The sequence below is a fragment of the Cetorhinus maximus genome, chromosome 5 (genome assembly GCF_964194155.1).
Source record: "Cetorhinus maximus chromosome 5, sCetMax3.hap1.1, whole genome shotgun sequence".
Lineage (NCBI taxonomy): Eukaryota > Metazoa > Chordata > Chondrichthyes > Lamniformes > Cetorhinidae > Cetorhinus > Cetorhinus maximus.
The window spans coordinates 69318053-69339429 of record NC_135883.1 but is presented as its reverse complement, the minus strand read 5'-3'; the positions used below and the strand labels follow the sequence as shown (position 1 = coordinate 69339429).

The 21377-nt window shown below is 42.4% G+C and overlaps 1 protein-coding gene across 4 annotated transcripts in view; it reads right to left on the bottom strand.

Annotated features, from left to right (window-relative positions):
* LOC144680703 (signal-induced proliferation-associated 1-like protein 2) overlaps positions 1-21377 on the bottom strand; it is a 637588-nt gene that overhangs the window by 37759 nt on the left and 578452 nt on the right. For all 4 annotated transcript variants that reach the window (XM_078541960.1, XM_078541959.1, XM_078541961.1 and 1 more), the window contains one exon: positions 10071-10194. In XM_078541960.1, coding sequence (XP_078398086.1) covers positions 10071-10194 — 124 coding nt within the window. The remainder of the gene's footprint in view (positions 1-10070; positions 10195-21377) is intronic.

Below are 21377 nucleotides of genomic sequence, written 5' to 3'. Positions count from 1 at the left end.
TCTTGATATGATTGGGGTTGTGCTCCTAGTTTATCTGCCCACTCAAGCAACGCAGAGGCATCAAAGTGCCACCAAGTTCTGCAGAGCTCCCCCACCCCCCAGCATAGACTGTAGATTCAAGAGCACTTTAGTGGACTGCAGAGCAGTTGGACTGTACACATTGTACAATCTCCTCACTAAAGCTGGCCATGTAGCAGTCACTGCTGGAGGCACCCACAGCCTCTTGCAATGTCAGCATCTCGGTTTGGACCAGTCTCCCCCATGGTTCACGCTAAAAGGGCAGCCATACAGCACATTAATCTCTGGCCATCCACGTGGTGGCCAGCACTCTCCAGGAAGCGTTAAGGGGCCATGACACTTAACCAGGGCAGGTTCTTAGCACACCCATACTAACCACGTGTCTCTCTCTTTCATCCTGCAGGAGGAGTACATCAGGAGCATGGAGCCTGGTGAACTAGCTTGTATGCCTGATGGTCTACAGAGCGAAGAAGACGGAGGGGAGAACAACTGAGGTTCCTGGCTATGCAGAGGCGGAGCAGCAACCTCAGGAAGAAGGGGCAGCTGGGGCTCACGCTGCCCAAGTGCCACAGCAAGCCGTCGCTGGTCGGTGCCTTGTGACACAAAGAGTCTATAGATGCCGCATTTCAATCTTGCAGATCACCGAGAACCAGTGTCACTGAAGACCAAGGAATTGGTCGCTCACGTCTGCCATTTACATCTAGCGCCATGGGGACATGGGGGGACATCCGCTGCCAGTGGCTGTGAAAGTGACCACGGTGATCAATTTCTATGCCAGTGGCTCCTTTCAGGGCTCCACAGGTGTCCTCTATGGGATCTTTCAAGCCTGTACCCACAAATGCATCCATGAGGTCAAAGATGCCATCTTCACGAGGGCACACAACTTTGTGCATTTTGCCCGGGACCAGAACAGTCAGGATGTAAGAGCAATTGGGTTTGCCCAGATCTTGGGTTTCCCACAGGTGCAGGGTGCGACTGACTGCACTCATGTGGTGCTCAGATCTCTGTCACAACACAAGGACTTCATCAACCGCAAGGCTGAATGTGCAGCTGGTGTGCGACAACTAGAAACGCATCCCGCAGGTGTGAGCACAGTTTCCAGGGAGTGTGCACGATGCCTATATCCTCAGTCAGTCACAGATCCCTGGGGTCTCCCAGAGTCCACAGAGGCTGCAAGGATGGCTCCTCAAGGACAAGGGCTACCCGCAGAGGCTGTGGCTGATGACACCCACACGACGGCCTCAGACTGCAGCAGAGTGACGGTATAATGAGGCTCATGCTGCAGCTTGCAACTTGGTGGAGCAGACCAGCTGGACGCTGAAGATGAGGTTCCAGTGCCTGGACCGGTCTGGTGGAGCCCTGCAATACAGTCTGCAGAGGGTGTCACGCGTCGTTGTCTCAGGGAGGTGCCTTCAGATTCCTCTTCAGAGGTTTCTTCGGGGCTTGATTGGAGGCCCTGGGTCATGGACTGTATTGGCTGTTTGGCAGATGTGCCTGTGAAAGCAAAGAGAGATAATTAGTGCATGGCAGTGGCCTGCGAAAGAGGACACATCACTTGCGGCATGATTGTCTGATTGATGTTGCACTGCTGGATCCTCACTTGGTAGAGCATCGCCGACCTCACCGTCAGCACAGGACCGGTCAGGATCCTCACCGGCCAGCTGGATGGCTCTGTTTTCAAAGTCCGTGACGACCTTGATGTCAGGTATTCCCCACCAGTCTGCGATCTCTCTGCCTTGTTGTGTGCCAGCTTGTCCTGCATGGATAGAGATGGAGGGAGTGTAAGCAGGATGCCTGCCAGGCCAGATGACAAGTATGCCTGGCATGTGTGGGTGTTGAGTGGTCCCATGGACAGGATGAGGACAATGATGGTGAGTCTGAGAGAGTGAATGGTGATGTCCCTTGAACCGATAGTGAGTAAGGGCCCTGTGGAAGTGTGATGGGTTTGTCAGTGTGTGAGTTGAGTGATGAGATGAGTGACTTACCCTGGCAGAACAGAGGAGATCATTCATCCTCCTGCGGCACTGGGTGACTGTCCTCTTTTGCAGGGCATTGGTACTGACCACTGCTGTTACCACCTCCCAAGCCGGGTTAGTGCTGTTGCTGTCCATCCTGCAGCAAGAGTGGTGGTAGAGGACATCCCGGTGGGCCTCCACAGCATCCAAAAGTTGCTCGAGAGACACGTCGCTGAACCTGGGGCTGCAGTATTCTTCAGTTTCAGGGCCATGTCTTCCAGGCAGCAGTGGTGAGCTGGAAGTTCTGGGATGTGTGCTTGTGGCTGGACTTTAAACATGGCACCCAGCGTGAAGAAGCGGCGGGGTGATGGTGGGCAGGCGAATGAGAGCCCGCCTGCCATTGAAATGGCATGTTTCCCAGGAGTACATAAATAATGAGGCGGATTCGGGATGATACAGCATGAAAACCCACCATCACAGCCGGCGGGTAAAACGTTGTTTTACATGCCTACTACTGCACTTAGTGCAAATTTGGGAAATTCCGCTCTGAATGGTAACTGTAAACTCAACCGTAAACTTACCATGACCTGTTCAACTACAGCACAAAGACATCTGTCGATACATTTCAATGTTAAAAGCACAACTGTCTGATACTATCGTGAGATGTATTATTGAGATCACAAAACCAACATAGCAGCCAAAGATCAGTAAGATTTGGCATAATGCCTCCCTCATTTCTGACTTCTAATGAATCCCTCTGTGTTGGGTTAATGCCAAGCAGCAGTCAGGTCACTGAAGACTATGAGTTTGGGTATATGACAGAGACTGCAGACATCATTAAACAGGAGAGAACTGCATAGATGGCAACCTGGAAAGCTTGCAAATGCCAACCAACAGTTTCAAACACAGCCCTATACATAGAATAATACATGCAGTCAGGTTGAAAGTGCAGTGGTGCATGGGCTTGTTACAGGTGAAACTTCTAGTATACCCCCTGCATTCCCCCACTTGTACAGCACAAAATTGTGGAAAATTTGCATGGATTTTTTTCTTGTTAAACAGAGGAATTGCAGTCTATTCTGCATCTGTTGCTATGTCTGATTGTTAAACAGTTTTAAAACTGTTTATATAGTTGTCACATTGACACAAGGCACACCTCCCCTCAATTTATAGAATTACACATCAGATATTTCATGACTCCCACCCACAATATGTAACAGCTTTCCAATCCCTTGCAATAGAAATTGGAAGGAGGGCCAGGAGCAGGGCCACAGGAGAGGGGTCAGGAACTGCAGCAATACTAGTCTATGAATGCAGAGAAGTGGATACTACTCTGAAAATCTCACTGTATGAAATGCAGATGGTTGTCAGATATGAAACTGTTCATGATAATGGAAGTTATGAATACTGATGCTTATAATTAAAGTGATGTACCTTATATTTTCAGCTTGGTCAGATTTGTAAAGGTCATATTTATCTCCACAAGCCATGCTTTGCCATTGAGAATGTCCATGAGGGGACAGGGCATTTAACCAGTGGTAATCAGCACCATTACAAAGTGCACTTTCTGGTGGTATGGCCAAAAATTAACAAAATACATTCTGACAGTGGCTGCTGTATCTGAGCAATAGACAGGTGTCAGATTGAGATCCACAAACAGAAGAACAGAGGTATGCCATTCAGTCTCTTCAGCCTGCTCTGCCATTCAATTAGTTAATTACTGATCTGTTCCTCCACTCAATTTGCTCACCCTTGACCTGGTGATGCCCTTACCTAGCAAAAATCTCAGTCTTGAAAATTCCAATTGATCCCTAGCATCACAACCTTTTTTGGGAGAATGTTTCAGATTTCCACCATTATTTGTGTGAAAAAGTGCATTCTGATTTCACTCCTGAATGACCTAGCTTTAATTTTATATGCTCTCATGTTCTGGATTCCCCTAACAGAGGAAATAGCTTCCCTGTAACCAAATACCCTGATTCAATCACCCCTCAACTATCTAAACTTAAGGGAATATAGACCAAGTTTATGTAACTTGTCCTCATAATTAAATTACTTACTATGCTTTCCATCTGAAAATCTGGATATACAACTCTCGCTTCCTTCATCCCAGTCATATATGGAAAGCTGAGGTTACAGTATAGATCCTTGGTGAACACCATCTGTCACTTTTCGCCAACGTTTTTCTTATGCCTAATGCAAAAGTAAAATACTGTGGATGTTGGAAATTCTAATGAAAGGGTATCAATCTAAAATATCAACTCCTTTTCTCTCTCTGCAGATGCTACTAGATCTAAGTATTTACAGTACTTTCTGTTTTTATTTTTATAATACATACTCTCAACCATATACCAACCCAAAAGATTGCCTCAATTCCCCACACTTTTATTTTGGCAAATATTCTTTTGTTCAGAACCTCAGGCATCAACCTTGCTCAGTGGTACCATACAAACCTGAGATAGAAAGACTGACCGTTCAGTGCAGTACTGAGGGAGTGCTGCACTGTTGAAGGTGTCATCTCTTGGATGTGACATTAAACCTCTCAGGTGGACATAAAAGATCCCTTGACACTATTTCAAAGAGCAGGACAGTTCTCCTTGGTGACCTGGCCAGTATTTATCCCACAACATCACTAAAAACAGATTATCCATTCATTATCTCATTGATGTTTGCGGGAATTTGCTCTGTGCAGATTGACTGTCTCATAACGCCACATTACAACAGCGACTATAATTTAAAAACAAAAAGCTAAAAGCTACTGCGGATGCTGGAAATCCAAAACAAAAACAGAATTACCTGGAAAAACCCTGACATGTCCTCCTTCTTCCTTAACCGAGGTTTTCCATCCACGGTCGTTGACAGGGCCCTCAACCGTGTCCGGCCCATATCCCGCGCATCCTCCCTCACGCCTTCTCCTCCTTCCCAGAAACATGATAGGGTCCCCCTTGTCCTCACTTATCACCCCACCAGCCTCCGCATTCAAAGGATCATCCTCCGCCATTTCCGCCAACTCCAGCATGATGCCACCACCAAACACATCTTCCCTTCACCCCCCTTGACGGCATTCCGTAGGGATCGTTCCCTCCGGGACACCCTGGTCCACTCCTCCATCACCCCCTACTCCTCAACCCCCACTTATGGCACCTCCCCATGCCCACGCAGAAGATGCAACACCTGCCCCTTCACTTCCTCTCTCCTCACCGTCCAAGGGCCCAAACACTCCTTTCAAGTGAAGCAGCATTTCACTTGCATTTCCCCTAACTTAGTCTACTGCATTCGTTGCTCCCAATGCGGTCTCCTCTACATTGGAGAGACCAAACGCAAACTGGGCGACCGTTTTGCGGAACACCTGTGGTCTGTCCGCAAGAAAGACCCAAACCTCCCTGTCGCTTGCCATTTTAACACTCCACCCTGTTCTCTTGCCCACATGTCTGTCCTTGGCTTGCTGCATTGTTCCAGTGAAGCCCAACGCAAACTGGAGGAACAGCACCTCATCTTCCGACTAGGCACTTTACAGCCTTCCGGGCTGAATATTGAATTCAACAACTTTAGATCTTAAACTCCCCCTCCCCCCATCCCCACCCCGTTTCTCCACCCCCCCACCCCCCCGCTTTTTTTTTCCAATAATTTATATAGATTCTTCTTTCCCCACCTATTTCCATTATTTTTAAATCTAAAACTAAAACCTTGTTAGTCTTTCCACCCCACCCCCACTAGAGCTGTACTTTGAATATCCTGTCTTCCATTCTTAATTAGCACTTTTCTCAGACAAATATCACCACCTTCAACACCTCTTTGACCCTTTTGTCTGTGACATCTTTTGATTATCTGCTCATCTCCACAATCACCACACCCTCAATGTCTCTCTCTCCCCCCACCCGCCCCCCCCCTCCCCACCCCACCCACCTTAAACCAATTTATATTTCTCCCTTCTTCTAACTATGCTTCAGTTCTGCCGAAGGGCCATGAAGGCTCGAAACGTTAACTGATTTCTTCTCCGCCGATGCTGCCAGACCTGCTGAGTTTTTCCAGGTAATTCTGTTTTTGTTTAGCGACTATAATTTATTGGCTACAAAGTGCTTTAGGATGTCCCGAGATTTTGAAAAGCACCATACAAGATGCAGGTCTTTCTTCAATGTTGGTGATGTTCTATGATAAGCAGATGGTACAGTAATCAATGTTACACATTGTTTAAATCTATTTTATTGCTGTGATTTGCTATGTGTAATTTTTCTGAAGTCTTGAAGTAATATTTGTATCACCTATTGCCAGGTTTTCAAATTTACACCAACAGACATGAGCTGTAATCTCAGATAAATATTATTCCAATATGCAAGCCCCTTGTGGCTCTTGAGAATCATAAAGTAACATTTCAATTGTTCTACAGCAGCAAAAATAAAAGCAAGCATTACTGGGAAAAATGCACTCTTTGGGGTGAATTTTTCGCTGAGTGGGTGTGCATGCGCCTGACCCGCTCGAGTGTAAAATGATGCACGAGTATCCTGACGTCATCACGCACACATGTGGTTTCAGTCGGCGGGCACATGCGGGAGTCAGCAGTGCGCCTGCTGACAATTAACAGGCCTATTAAGGCCATTAAAGTATTAATTAAATTAAATTTTTTGCTGCCTGTCCAACCTTATGGTTGGCAGGCAGGCAAATTGGCCAGGCGGCCTTTGGATTTTTTATGAAACCTCATCCATGGGCGGGTTGAGGCTTCCAACAAGAATTAAAAATTTTAAAATGTTGAAATGTCATTTATAACATGTCCCTGCTCATGTGACAGAGTCGTATGAAGGGACATATTTTTAACATTTGTAAGTTTTTTATTTTTGATTTTAAAATTCTTCAGCTCCCTGAGGCAGCTCTGTGCCTCAGGGAGCTTTCATTGCGCGCACCTGTGCAAACTTCCGCGCTCGCCCTCTTCCCGCCCCGGCAGCGCTCAGTGTTGTAGCATGTGTTTCACGATGGCTAGCCGTTAATAGGCCAGCGAGCGTGAAATCAATATCGGGATCCGATCGCAGGCAGTGGTCGGCTTTGCGACCGCCCCCAGGCCTGCCCGCCCATCGAGATAAAAATCTTGCCCTTAACATGTGTTTAACATGAATGATGAGATCCAGGACACTGAATGATGCCCAACACCACAGTCCAAGGCCATTCACTGCTAAATAAATCCAATGTGATGTTGGGATAAAACGTTACATTACTTTCTGGAGCTATGACATTTCTCATTTGAGAAAGTTGACTCATAACTAAGATAATTCCCATATGGGGGAAACACAGGGGGGGGGGCACTGTTTTAGGGAAACCGCAATAAAACAGATCAGATGACCTCTCTCCTTGCACGAGCCCACACCTCCCCCACCCTGCACCCACCTCACCAAAATAAAACAAACTCTCTTCCCCAAAAGGAAATGGATGCTGAGTTAATTGGAGCTTCCAAGACTGAGGGGGATAGATTTTTTTTAGGTAGGTAAATGGAGTTGAGATACAAGTCAGACACGATCTAGTTTAATGACAGAACAGCTCAAAGGCCTGAATGGCCTCCCCCTTTTCCTGTATAGGTCAGATCAGGTCAAAGGCAAAGAAGTTCTGTTGGTGGAAACTGATTTATTTCTAGGGATGAGCAACACACAAGTACAGGTATTAAACATTGCTCCTCATTTATTCAATTTCTTTGTAAAAGCAGAGAAGTTTACCAAATCAGTACTGTGGCAGCATTCTAACAGCCCACATCTTCTAATTGATTTGGAGCACAGCAATCCACAGCAAATGGAATCTGTGCTGCCAACTCAAGATGATAGGTAAAAGCATACATACTGGCACAGATTTTAGATGGGCTTGAGAAGAACTCGCTGCATATCACCACAACAGATCCCTTCCTGTCAGCGAGTAATACAAGGAGCTATGATTGGCAAACCATTTTGCTTTGCATTGACTTTGCTAATTACTTAGATTGGCAACACCCTTGCGTTCTGTCTACAAAAGAGGCTAGTATAATATTCACATTATTTAAGTGACCCTTCCTTCTGATGGGAAAAGTGAAATGGCAGTAAAATGTTGACACTATACTCAGGCTACAGACACAGTAGACAAAGCACTTCCATTTGGTATTACCAGACTTCAAAATGGATACTTTCTAGGTGGCAGGAATGTTCCTGATGAAGGGCCTTATCAAATTTTGCACTTGAGACAACTGCTGAGTCAGCAGGAGGCCAGGTGAACAGAAGTGCCTGATCTGATTTTGGGGGTGAGAATGGATAATGGCAGAGTCAATCATGCCAGAATGCTTTAGTGATCTTAAATAAGCTTTCCTAAATTATCTTTGCATGATCCATATTAACGGAGGATGTTGGAAGGGAATTCCAATGGCACAATACAGTTATGTTGCATTTTTTGCATTAACCCTTGTTGTTAAATGGCTAGTGAAAAAAATGTCCACCAGGTTATGATTGTTCTAGGTCATTATTGGATACCCAACTGAGAATGAGTTCTTGCATTGTACATATTGAATGATTCATGCACTGGCTGAACAAGCACCATTTCCAATCCATGGTGGGTTGGCGGGGGGGAAGGAAGTGTTGGAAACACTTTAAATCAGAGTGCTTGTTATCATCATCCTGCTCTTCCGCCTCAAATGCATGAGTTAGAGCAGGAATTACATACAAACAAGGCATACAATAAATACAGCAAAATTATACCGTAGGAAACTATGCAAAATCTAAAAAGTATAGAAATGGGAGTGATTCTTCGGTATAAGGCAGAATATGAAAGACGACTGATGGTCACAATAAGGGTTAATAGGTTAAATATATTAGTAATAAAATGAGTGGAATCATTCAGAGATGATTAAGTAAATTTAAAATGAATGGTTGGGAATAGCAAGAGGTGAATAAATATATTGCCTCAGTCTTTATGGAGGAGGAATGGAGTGGGAAAAGAGGAGGGCATGGAAGTGATGCAGCTGGAGATAAACATTTAAAAGAATTTTACTTAATTCATTATCTTTGTCATGTCAATTTTCCTGATAATACATTGTCCCTCATACAGTGCAACACCCCACTGCCATAAAGCAATAAATTCTGTAACTTATTGTGTGCAACCACGTGCAATCTGCTAACATTATACATACTTCATGTCACACTTCAGACATCACATGCTGTCTAATGTGAATATCTATACTGAACTTATAAAAAAGTAGCATAAAAGGAACAATGTCATTCATTTTCAAAGTGCAGAAGAATTCTTTAAGATATGGGGATATCCAGAGCCATAACATCTGCAGATGCTTCTGGCAAAAGGATCCAGGATCTGTCTCCAAACTGAAGAACAATTAACCTTTGAATGATGGCATCCAATGCTAATTTAGGAATTAGACCTTATTAGTTTTAATAAGACAGGCAGACCAGCTCTGCCCTGATGACTAAACATCACCATGGTGCCCCTGACTACCAACGAAGAATGAAAGGATCAGTTAGTGACTATTTAGTCATCAGTCTATGCTTTACTACGCAAACTGCTTAGGTATAAAGAGGAAGTGTTGTACAAATCATTGTTGCACTTCCTAACCCAAAAATACACTTGTTCACCAGTTAATGTAAATCAGTGCAATGTAGTCAGGGGAGAAAAGTGCAATTGAACTGTGGCTGTAACTTAACAGACTCAAGGCAGGGAGGTAATGCTGAGCCAGTGCTGCATCAGAGAGGTACACCGATGGTCACTGTCAGGTTGATGCATGGACTGAATTGCATTTTTAACAAGAGGAAGAATTATAATAGCTGAAGATCATGAGCTATCGGATGGAGGTGCCCAATGTCATATATAAAAAAAATCAGGATACAGAGCACAATTAATGTCAACGCTCAAATCATAGACACACATGCCAGACAAATAAATTGTGAACAACAAAGGTTAAAAGGCTGCAACTCCTTGCCATTTCAACGTACCAGTTTGTACTTCAGGAACTGTTATAACCATTTCTTTGCTCCATTACACTGCACACTTGGTAATTTAACTTGAACCATCCTGAGCTTTGTGTGCACTTTACAATAAAGTCACTGTGGTAGCCTATGAAAGGAAACCTCAAGTTATACCTACCCTGTACCATCAGAGTGATCTTTCCTGTCTGCTTGGCCAATGTGCAGAGATAATTCCTCAGCACCATCCATGCTCTGCGCTGACCGCATGTCGTTCAGTGTGCAGAAGGAGGTCACTCTCTGATCTGTGGGTACACAAATGAAGATGGTTACCATGCAGTGCAGGGCATCACGTTAAAAAGAGTGACAAAAGGCTGTGGTGCTACAGCAGTTCAGTCAGGGTCACCAGGAAACCTCACATTCAGCATTATCTCCCCTCATTTGGTTAATGCCAAAGGCAGGTGTGTGACATTCATAAAGTATTCAATTCAAATCACTCCCAGGACTGAGATTTTTGCAACACTGCTACAAGGGAAAGCAGTAGACATCAGACCCTCAAAAGCTCACTTGCTTTTTGACAGTTACATCCAGAGGCTAGCCACATGTCTACACATATCAAAGATAACAGATAAATTCATTTTGATTAGCTGTTTCTAATTGGAGTGGTAGGATGTTCTTACCTAGGCCTCCAAAAATCAGCAGAATCCAAAGAGAGATTTTAGGCACACTGTCCTTTTACTTCATCTTAGCTGCATCATGCAAATATGCAAAGGACCACAAAACAGGTACCACATTCACATCACTGCAACTATAAAACCACAACAGTCACCTTGGTGACAAGTGTGATGGTGAACAGATCCAAGATTTTCAACAGAGTCAAAGCCTGATATTAAAATTGAAACAGCGCTTTAGCCTTTCCCATGGTATCCACAGGCTCCTGATTACACTCTGGAGCATTTCGGCATAAATAAATCAAAGTACAACAGCATTCCCAATAAAGAGCTCAACAACTTTGCAATAAGCAGCCCTGAAGATCACTCAATTACACCTAGATCAGCAGGTCTCAGAAACAGCAAATGGGGCTGCAAGCTTCCCCTCCTCTGAGACTGCACTCTGCACTAGCACTGAGGACCCAGGTGGGGTCCCACTGGCGGGATGAGGTTTCATGTCCGTTTTTAAAAACTTCAATAAAGTTTATGTGCTTCTTATTAACATGTCCCATCTCGTGTGACATTGTCACATGAGGGGGACATGTTAATAATTTTAATATTTTTCTATTTTTAAAGATTTTTATACTCTGTCAGTAATCTCCCTGAGACAGCACTTAGTCTCAGGGAGATGTGCGCACTTTGACAGATGGGAAATCCCTCCACCCCCTGCACAGGAAGCAGTTTAACTGTTTCCTGGTGCATTCTCCATGGCAACACCTCTACCAGAATGCCTTTCCCAACCAATCAGCACCCTCTTCTCATGCAGTATAAATTGTTGCTCCCTTTAGATTTTGTACTCTTGCTACTCTGTCCTGATGAGTGCAAGATGAAAAGCTTCAACTGTATGTCTCTTTTTTCAGCAATATTCAAGTTCTGTACTACCTAGCAAGTTAAAATGATTCGACTTTGGAAACTTCCCGCTGTCTGTTAGAAACTTATAATGGTTAGTATGCACAGTTCAAAATATCTCTGGGAAATCTAGCCACATTACATTTGACCTCAAGTGCTTAATTTTTCTAACATTCTCTCCACTGACCTCCCGAGCTCCTGCCTACATCCCACTGACCTCCTGAGTTCCCTCCTTTGGTCTCCCAACTGACCTATCAATCAGTCTTACAGACCTCTTACAGTCTCCCCACTGACCTCCTGAGCTTTACCCTACATTTCATCATCAGATTGGCTCTCTTTTCCTCTCCAATGTATGAAATTTAGAATCATGGTCCTCGTTTACAAATCACCTTGCTCCACCCTGCCTCTATAACGTCCTCTTACCACAGCCCTTAAATTCATCCATGGCCTTGCTCCACACTGCTTCTATAACTTTTTCCTTCCCTAGCCCTCAAACCCACCCACAATCTTGCTCCATCCTGCCTTTTTCACTTCTAGTCCTTTATCCCTGTCTTTTCAACTCCTTACTCCAACCTCCCATGCATCACACCCTCCACCCCTCAGTAGCAGAGCTGTTGGTGATCTGTACTGTTGCTTCTCAAGCCTCTCCCCATGCTACTTTGTGCCTTTAAAAAGCCTACTCTGTCTATCCTTTTGACCATGTTTCAGTCATTACTTAACAACCATACCACTACTCAGAATTCATTTCTTTGCGATGCTATTTATTCCGGAAAAAAGTTGTATAAATGTAAGCAATGTTGTTGTACTTAGCAAAGGAACTGGAGTAGGCCATTTGGCCTCTCAAACCTGTTCTATTGCCATTCATTAAGATCATGGCTGATCTGCAACCTAACTCCATAAACCCACCTTTGCCCCATATCTTTCAATACCTATGGATGACAAAAATCTATCAATCACAGATTTTAAATTAACAATTAATCTTGCATTAATTGTTGTTTGCAGAAGAGAAATCCAAACATCTACTCCCCTTTGTGTGTAGAAGCGTTTCCTAATTTCACTACTGAAAGGTCGGACCACTACTTTTAGACTATGCCCCCTAATTCTAGACTCCCCCAAACAACAGAAATAGTTTATCTCTATCTACCCTATATTATTGCTGAAAAAAGAGACAATGCTGTCAAAGCTTTTTGTTTTGCACTCATCAGGTCAGATTAGCAAGAATATCAAATATAAAGGGAACAACAATTTATACTGCATGAGAAGAGGGTGCTGCTTGGTTGGCAAGAGGACTGATTGGTAGAGGCATTGCCATGGAGAATGTACTAGGTAACAGTTAACTGCCAAGCTTTTATTCAAATTCAAACCAGGCAGGTCAACTCTGATTGGTCAAGGCATTCCCATGGGGAATGAATCAGGGAATGGCTGTACCCTAAGCTTTTGTTTAGTTGAGAAAGGTGCAATGCGTGGACGTGCTCTTTCTGTTTGCAAAGGATAGGATGTCTATGAATATAGGTAGCTTCTAGCATTTGTAAGTGAGCCACACTGTGAGCCCCACTGATGATCTTAAATTGGCTGCCTGTATAATTCTTAGCACAATCAGGAATAGTTTAGCAAATGCTATCCAATTGCAAAATCACATCTAATGTTGGACACCATGATCTGAGTTTTGCAAGCATGGACTGGTTGAGTACAGTCAGTACTTTGCTTGTTGTGAACAGCTGAAGGTATGTGCCTATCCCATTTGTTCTATTCAATAAGTTTAAAACTTGGATCAAATCACTAAATCCCTAGTTTGTTTAATATTTCCTTGTAATTTAACCCTTGGAATCCGGGTAAACTATACTGCAAGGCCAATGTATCCTTCCTAAGATGTGGTGCTCAGAACTGTTCACAGTATTCCAGGTGTGGTCTAACCAGAGCTTTGTATAGCTCTATCCCCTTGTATTCTATTCCTCTAGATATAAAGATAAGCATTACCATTAGCCTAGTTGATTGTTTTCTGTACCTCTTCATGTCATTTTAATGATCCAAGTACTTGTATCCCCTAGTATTTTTGGACCTCCATTGTTTCTAGTTTTTGAGCAGTTAGAAAGCACTTTGTTCTATTCTTTTTAGATCCAAAGTGGATGACCTTCAAGAAATTAATTGAGGAGTTGTATTCAACCTCAGTGAATAGGATGAGGTTTTAGCTTGCTGGAGTTCTATGCTTTGATCTGAATTACCTAGGAGTTTATCCAGAGTCTCTTTATGCAGCAGAATGCATGAGGATTTTATATTCAAAATCTGATGTGTTTATATGGATTGCAAATATAAACTCCACTGTCCTGACACATTCCAACAGGCACAAATGTATTTTAATGTTTGCAGCCAAAAATAATTACCAGAATGATTAATCAGAATATATTAATACAGAAAATTTTCTAAAATGTAAAGGCTTTTACGGTATGAAACACAGTGATAAGAAGAGGAATTTAGGACCAACACGCAATAAAAATGCTTCAACCAGCTGGAAACGGGCTAAATTAATCTAGATTTCTTTTTTCATGAACAGAAGGATTTCTCTTCACCCCATCTTTGATGTAGTAACAGAAATAGAATGTATAGCAAAATGTTTAACAGTAAAATAAAACTGCAGCTTAATGCACAGAATTGCAAAGAAGGGGTCAGATGTCACATTCCGCGAGGCTATGCCTGCGAGAGAGGATGATAGAATAACTACAAGATACGCAAAATAAAGTAGGGATTAGGAGAGATTATTTTCGGCACAACATGCAATAGCCTCGATAGGACTAAATAGTGAAATAATAAACCGCCAAACCTACAAAAAGCAGCCATCACCACATTAAATATTCCAGTTCCTTGTCAGACACTTGCATCTCTTCAGAAAGAAGACAATAGTTTGATATTTTGCGCTGATTTGAGTAAACTAGTTTAAAGGTTGCATTTGTTAGCCAGAGGCTATTTACAATGCCAGTGTTAGGTGTATTGTTTTAAACAGAATTAGATTCCTTTTAATATTCATTGAAAGAAGGCAACCCATCCTTGGTACACAGTTAATATATTTCTCAGTGATCTGAAGTGAATTGATGCTTTCTCTGGGCAAAATTAATGGAACAAATATTATTTCCTAAATTGTCAAATGGAATCAAACAGTGTTTAGTTTTAAAATTAATTATAGTCAGGAATATTTTGAAAATAAAATTGGCCCCAAGCAAGCAAAAACAAACCAGTTGTGCATTCCTGATCACTATCCAGTTGGAAGTGCATTTTCTGATGCCAGAGAGCAGAATCAGGTTTGGTTGTGCTGCCTCTCACAGTCAAACAGCCTCTAGACAATCACCATAAATAAAGAATGCCATCTGGGCAAGTACCAGAGAACTGCCAGCAACAGTAGAGCAGTACTAAATGCACCCACTATCAGCAGAGAAAGGGAGAAAGTCGATATTTAAAAAAGGTACCCATGATTTTCAAGGCCTTCAAAGTTTTGTTGCAGCTACAGCTTATGTGGTTAGTGATTGTTTATCAATTCCCAACATCAAGAGACTAAAAGGACAGTATCCATATCATCTGGGAGCTCTGAACTGAGTTTATGTTTCAGCAAATGAAATCCAGCAGAAAATTTCACACCACATTAGAGAGGAATTCCATTTTTTGTTACCTTCAAGACAGATATTACATTATCAAGAAAGAGATGTAAACAAAATTCATGCACATACTACACAAAAGAGCAACACACAAAGAACAACAGAATGAACCACTGAGCAGCTTGAAGTACAGTCTATTATTCATTCTTAATCTGTTCTTCAAGTTTCTTTTCAGGCCTCGCAAGAAAAAAAATTCGATAATGGGAATGCGGGCGTCGCATAATCAGTATTTATTGCCCATCCTTAGTTGTAAAAGAGCCGGAGATGATGAGCTGCCTTTTTGAAACACTGCATTTCATGTGGCGAAGGTACTCCTACAGTACCGTTACGTAAGGAGGTCAAGGATTTTGACCTGACCCAATGATAAAGAGTGAATGGTAAGTTATTTCCAAGTCAGGAAGTGTGTGACTTGGGAGGGCCATTTGGAAATGGTGGTGTTCCTATACACCTGTTGCCCATGTCCTTCTAAGTGGTAGAAGTTATGGGTCGCACTGCAGCCATAGTGCACAAGTAGAGGAGTGAATGTTTAAGGTGGTGGATGGGGTGCCAGTCAAGTGCGCTGCTTTGTCCTGGATAGTGTCATGTTTTTTGAGTTATGGAGTTATTCGGCCTCCTGAGTCCATGCCAGCTCTCTGTAGGGCAATCCAGTCAGTCCCATTCTCCCTCTTCATCCCTGTAACTCTTCAAGTTTATTTCCCTCAAGTACCATCAGCTAATGCGAACAGCTTTTGCTTGTGTTCCTTATCTAAACCTGTCATAATCTTGAAGATCTCCATCAAATCTCCCCTCAAACTCCTTTGTTCTAAGAAGAACAACTCCAGCTTCTACACCCTAACCTTGTAGCTGGTCAATGGAGTCAAGCATTTTGTTCTCCCTGGGCAACTCTTCATGTCAAATAGCGATATACAAGGTATCTCATCAATGGGACAAAGATACGAATGCTGCTCTTCCACAGCAAACACAGCTGACTCCTCAAAAAAAAAACAAAGACTTCATACGCTTTGGCAGTAAATTCTAATAGTGTACCAACCTCCAGGACCTCATCTTCCAATGGATCACTTGGTGCTAGAATGGTTTCTTTCTCATAAGCTGAGCCAATCCAGGTCCAGAAGGTCTTCTTGCGTCTGCTGCAATGCCTTCTGTGTCCGCATCCTCCAGCCTAGCTTCAAAAAGAACTGAGAGATCCACAGTCTCAATTTCCACCCAGGGTCTAGTGGATGGTGTCTCTGTGGAGAGTGAACCACCGCTCAATGAATAACCTCACCAGCTGCTGTAGGATGGATATCCAACGGTTCTACACATGACTTTGGAAATTCTTCCATGAAAGGCATCCTGTTGTCCTGTTGTAGGTCATCATCTGCTTTTTCCAGAATGTCCAGTTGTATACAGACATCTCCATTCATTAAAAATATGCTTTGATTGTAGACAACATAGAGGATCTCAACACTCTGTCACCCTTTGCAGTGAAGGGTGGTGGTTATCTGACCTCTTACTGGACACTTCATGCCACCTGGACCTTGTAATTTAATGTTTGATGGATAGAGGGGTACTGTTTGGAGCCAGTCCAGGTGATCAGCTAGTATCGCAATGCCAATTCTGGTGTCAATTTTAAAGCCTTTAACTGCCACTGTAACTGGCCAATAGTCTCGATAATGACCATTTACTTCTCCTAGGAACTGTGTAATTTTGTGTTTGTCATCTTTTCCAATTTCTAGAATAGTTTGCATTTCATAAATGTTCTCCTGTCTTCTTCTTCTATTGAAATTGTTAGACTTACAGAACCATGAAGTGTCCTGCCTTTCCATTTCGGTCACTCTCTGCGCCCCCTGCTTAGCAATCTTGAGGTTTGTGCTGTTTCTTTATGCCACAGTGTAAGCGCCTCAAGATGGCTGCTGTAGGGTTTTCTGCCCTTTTGTCTGTTTTGGCAGGCTTTTGAGTAGGTGGGGTTGCTGCCCTTGGGCCTACCTAGCTAACTAAGTCATCTAAAGCCTCAGTATCGTGATGGATTGTTGCCTGACTTAGCTCGCTGAGTTTAGCCTGCCCAGCATACTGAACTGCTTGATAGGGTGTGAGGTCATCTTTCATATGTATAAAATCTGGCAGCTATTCATTGCAGACTCTGACAACAATGCAGTTGTGAATGGCCTCATCTTTCAAAGCACCATACGCCCAAGAACTGGCTAAGCGATATAGGTCGGTAAAAAACAATTCGACGGATTCCCGTGGTCTTTAGGATCTCTGATTAAATTGTGTCGTTCGAACACGAGGTTCTGTTTTGAGGTTTGCAGAGGTCTCTTCTATCCCGTCTCAAGACGACATTATCAGCGACAGGTCCCATGGCATAAAGGAATGAACTAACCTGGTGCTTCTGCTCTTTGGCATGCAAACCCGATGCTGCCTGATAACTTAGGAAGTGTTTCTTCTACAACTCCCAATGTTGGTCTCTCTGTGGGCCTGTAGTCTCTCAAGGTTTTCAAACGGCTGCAGAAGGGCACTGACTGCTTAATTGGTGCTGGCATCGCTACTGATTCTCAATGTACTCCTCACCAAGGTAAGTTTTCAAATTTCTACTACTATCAGGTCTTCTTGTCAATGATATTGTTAAGGTTTGTTAATGCCAATTACATTATTATGGTTTGTTACTGTCAATTACATTGTTAAGGGCAACAGGTGATAGGTATTTGAACACATATAAATAGGAGATATTTGGACACTGGGTGCATCTGAGGACTGTTGATACTGAAGTCAATAAACCCTCTCAGCAAAAATTCTGTGTCTTAGTTTGGACTTCATCAACAGTGTGGAACCTATTAACATTGGGAGCAGCGGATGGTTAGCCTAAAGGTGAAGATGCCTTTTCAGATGGAAGATAGTAATTGGAGTTATTTTGGAGAAGAATGGCAGAAACCAAGTGTAAATTATCAGGGTATGATTTTCCACTGTTGCTCTGTGAAGCAGAACCTTATGACCAATGGAAAAATGAAGTGGATATGTGGACAAGGATTATGTCCTTACCAAAGGAAAAGCAAGGTATGGCCTTGGCACTTTCAATTCCCATCAGAAGCAGGATCAGGTACAAAGTGTTTTCAGAGCTAAAGGTTCATCAATTGGACACTGAGGAAGATTTGGATAAACTCTTTAAATTTATGGGCAAAATGTATAAGAAAGATGATCTGTTAAATGCATATGAGGTACTGTCAGACTTTGATAAATTTAGAAGGATATTCCAGAGAAGAATATAATCATGCAACTTAACAGGTTATATACACGATTGCAGAAATTCTATCTGGAGATCCCTAATTCAGTACTTGCTTTCAAATTGTTGGATTGTGCTAAGTATCAAACATTGATAGGCTTCTGGTTTTGACAGGAGTTGGATTCTCAGGAAAAGATACGCTTCTGGAATAGATGTCTTAAGCTTTTAAAAAAATTCTGGGGAAACATTCATTTCCAGCCACTTTCATGGCACCAATGGAACATTCAGTGGTAACACAAAAGATGGAGCATTTTGAAACCATTTAGATATGTGCAAGCATCAATACGAAAGAAGAATCGCAAACAAAAGAAATAAGGATAGAGACCCTTTTGGTAGCTCTAACAGACAACAGGAATTGGGTACATACGGCATGAGAATGAAAATCAGGAATAACTGAAGAATGGTAAACAGTTGCTTCATATATGATTTGGAATATCATTATGCGATGAATTGTCTGAAATAACAGGACTTTTGAAATGACACATGACAAGGAAGAATTGCAGGATTGGAAGGGGAAGATGACGATACTGATCAGTCAGAAGCTTTAGTCCGGTAATGGTCATTCTAGTTGCGGACTCATTCAATTGTGCGGTGTTAGAAATGGGTGCAAGTCCACACTATGTGGAGTGGATTGGTTAAAGTGTTACCTGGATACTCTAAATAGTAAAGACTGAAGTAAGCTTAAGGAATATGAAAGTTCCACTTACTTCAGGCTCGGAGATGATAACACATTCAAGTCACTAAAGAGAGTGGTGATTGTGTGTAAAAATAGCCTGGGTAAACCATTTTATTGGGATAGATGTAGTATCCAGTGAAATCTCTTACTGTTGGGTAAGTCATCTATGAAAAGGGCTCAAGTGAAATTATATATGGAACATGATAAAGCAATTGTTTTTGGGAAATCTGTAGATTTACGTTTACACAATCAGTGCATTATTGTATCCCCTTAACAAGATCTAACATTTCCAATCACAATATTAAAGGATTGTTGGTGACATCGGGGGCAAAAGTTTAAAGGAAAAAAGACAAATTGTTTTGAAACTACATTGGCAGTTTGCCCATCCACCATATCATAGGTTAAAAATTCTACTAAAGGATGCAGGGGTAATGGATGATGAATATACTAAACTTAACTTGAAGGTATGGGATAAGGACAAAAACATTTTTCTCTTACATTTCATAGACATGGCTACTAGATTCGGTCTGTCAGCAGTAATATATAGTAAAGACAAAAGGTAATTGTGGACAAGATAATGGAAAGGAACTGGACTGGGTGCACCAGCTAAATTCCTAACTGACAATGGGGGGCGGAATTTGCCAATGATGCATTTAAAAGTATATGTGAAAATATGAACATTGTAGTAATGAACAGAATAACAAAGTCCCTTTAGTAATGGGGTTTATGAAAGAAATCACAGTAATTGATGAGATGCTTAACAAAATCATAGCTGACCAACCGATCTGTAAACTGACATCTGCCCTGGCATAGGCAGTCCATGCGAATAATTCACTTTTAATGATTGGGGGCTACAGTCCCTATCAATTAGTTTATGGGGAAAATCCAAAAATACCTTCAGTGATGTGGGATCATCCCTTGGCCTTGGAGGGAACCATGGTTATTTCAAGTTTTTCCTGAGCACCTGAATGCCCAGCATGCAGGGAGAAAGTCACTTAGCAAGGGTGAGATTTCAGAGAAAATTCTGCAAACCTTACAGTACTGCATAAGGCCATCAGAAATAAATTTTAATCCAGGGACATGGTATAGTACAAAAGAGAAGGGCAGAAAGACTGGAAAGGCTCAGGTAAGGTTATAGCTGTGATGGCAAAAAAAAACAACTTTACAACAAGGCAATCAAACTTTGGGGTACATTCCTTGAAGCTAATTGGCATTGATTACACATTTACAGAATCTGAACAGGTAACAAAGTGAAGAGGCAGCATGGACTTCACATACACATATGTTGGACAATTACGAGGTGCAGATTATGGCAGATAAAGGGATGACTGGATATGAACAAAGTGGTACTGAAGCACAGGATATGGCTATTTATCCCAAAGGACAACTACCCAAATTTGGCACTAGAGTAACATATATGCCAGTAGGGGCCAGTGAATGGAGGGATGCCACCATTATAGGGAGAGCAGGAAAAGCCACCGGCAAATATAAACATTAGCTGAATATGCAACAGGAGGGGCATAAGACCCACGGATTGGCAAAATGAGGTAGAGATATGGAAGGCCAGAAAATGCAATGTGTGTTCTGAAAGTGGACTGGCAAGAGATCACGGACTTGTGAAAGGGACTCTGATCATAGGAGGGAGAGATCATGTTGCAATAATCCAGAAGGAGATAGGAGGGCAAGTAGAGGTTGCAGTTTGACAAGAACAAGGACCATAGAACAAGCTACGGATGCCATTAGAAGTAGAAACCCTCATGATCAAGAAGTTTTGGTGGCTACTAACAAATTAAAAGATAAGTTGATAAAGGATGCCAAACAAAGAGTTGGAAAGAATTTGGTGTATACACTGAAATGCCAGGCAGAGACATCGAGCCTTATCACACTGGTGGATATACATAGAAAAGGTACTTCCTGATGGCACATATAAGGCTAAAGCTAGACTATTGGCTTGGGGTTTCGAAGAAAGACTTGTTGATCAAGATGTCAGAGTGGACTCCCCTACTGCAGGAAAAATAAGCTTGAAGATTTTATAAGCTCTTTGAGCAAAATATTCCTGGGAATGTAAATTGATTGACAGAAAAGCTACATTTTTGCAGGCTGAGAAATTTCAAATGCAATGTTTTTAAAACCACTGAAAGAAGCTGTGGAAATTAAACAAATGTGTTTATGGGTTGAATGATGCGCCAAGGGTATGGTATTTCTCAGTTAGGTCGGCCCTGCTGAAAAAGGGTTTTATTCAGCTAAAGGTAGACCAGCAATGTTCTATTGGTATCACAAGGAGAAAGTAGCATCTATCTTTATAATGCACATTCGATGTTCATTCGAAAAGGGTGTCGCTGAAAAAAGGCTG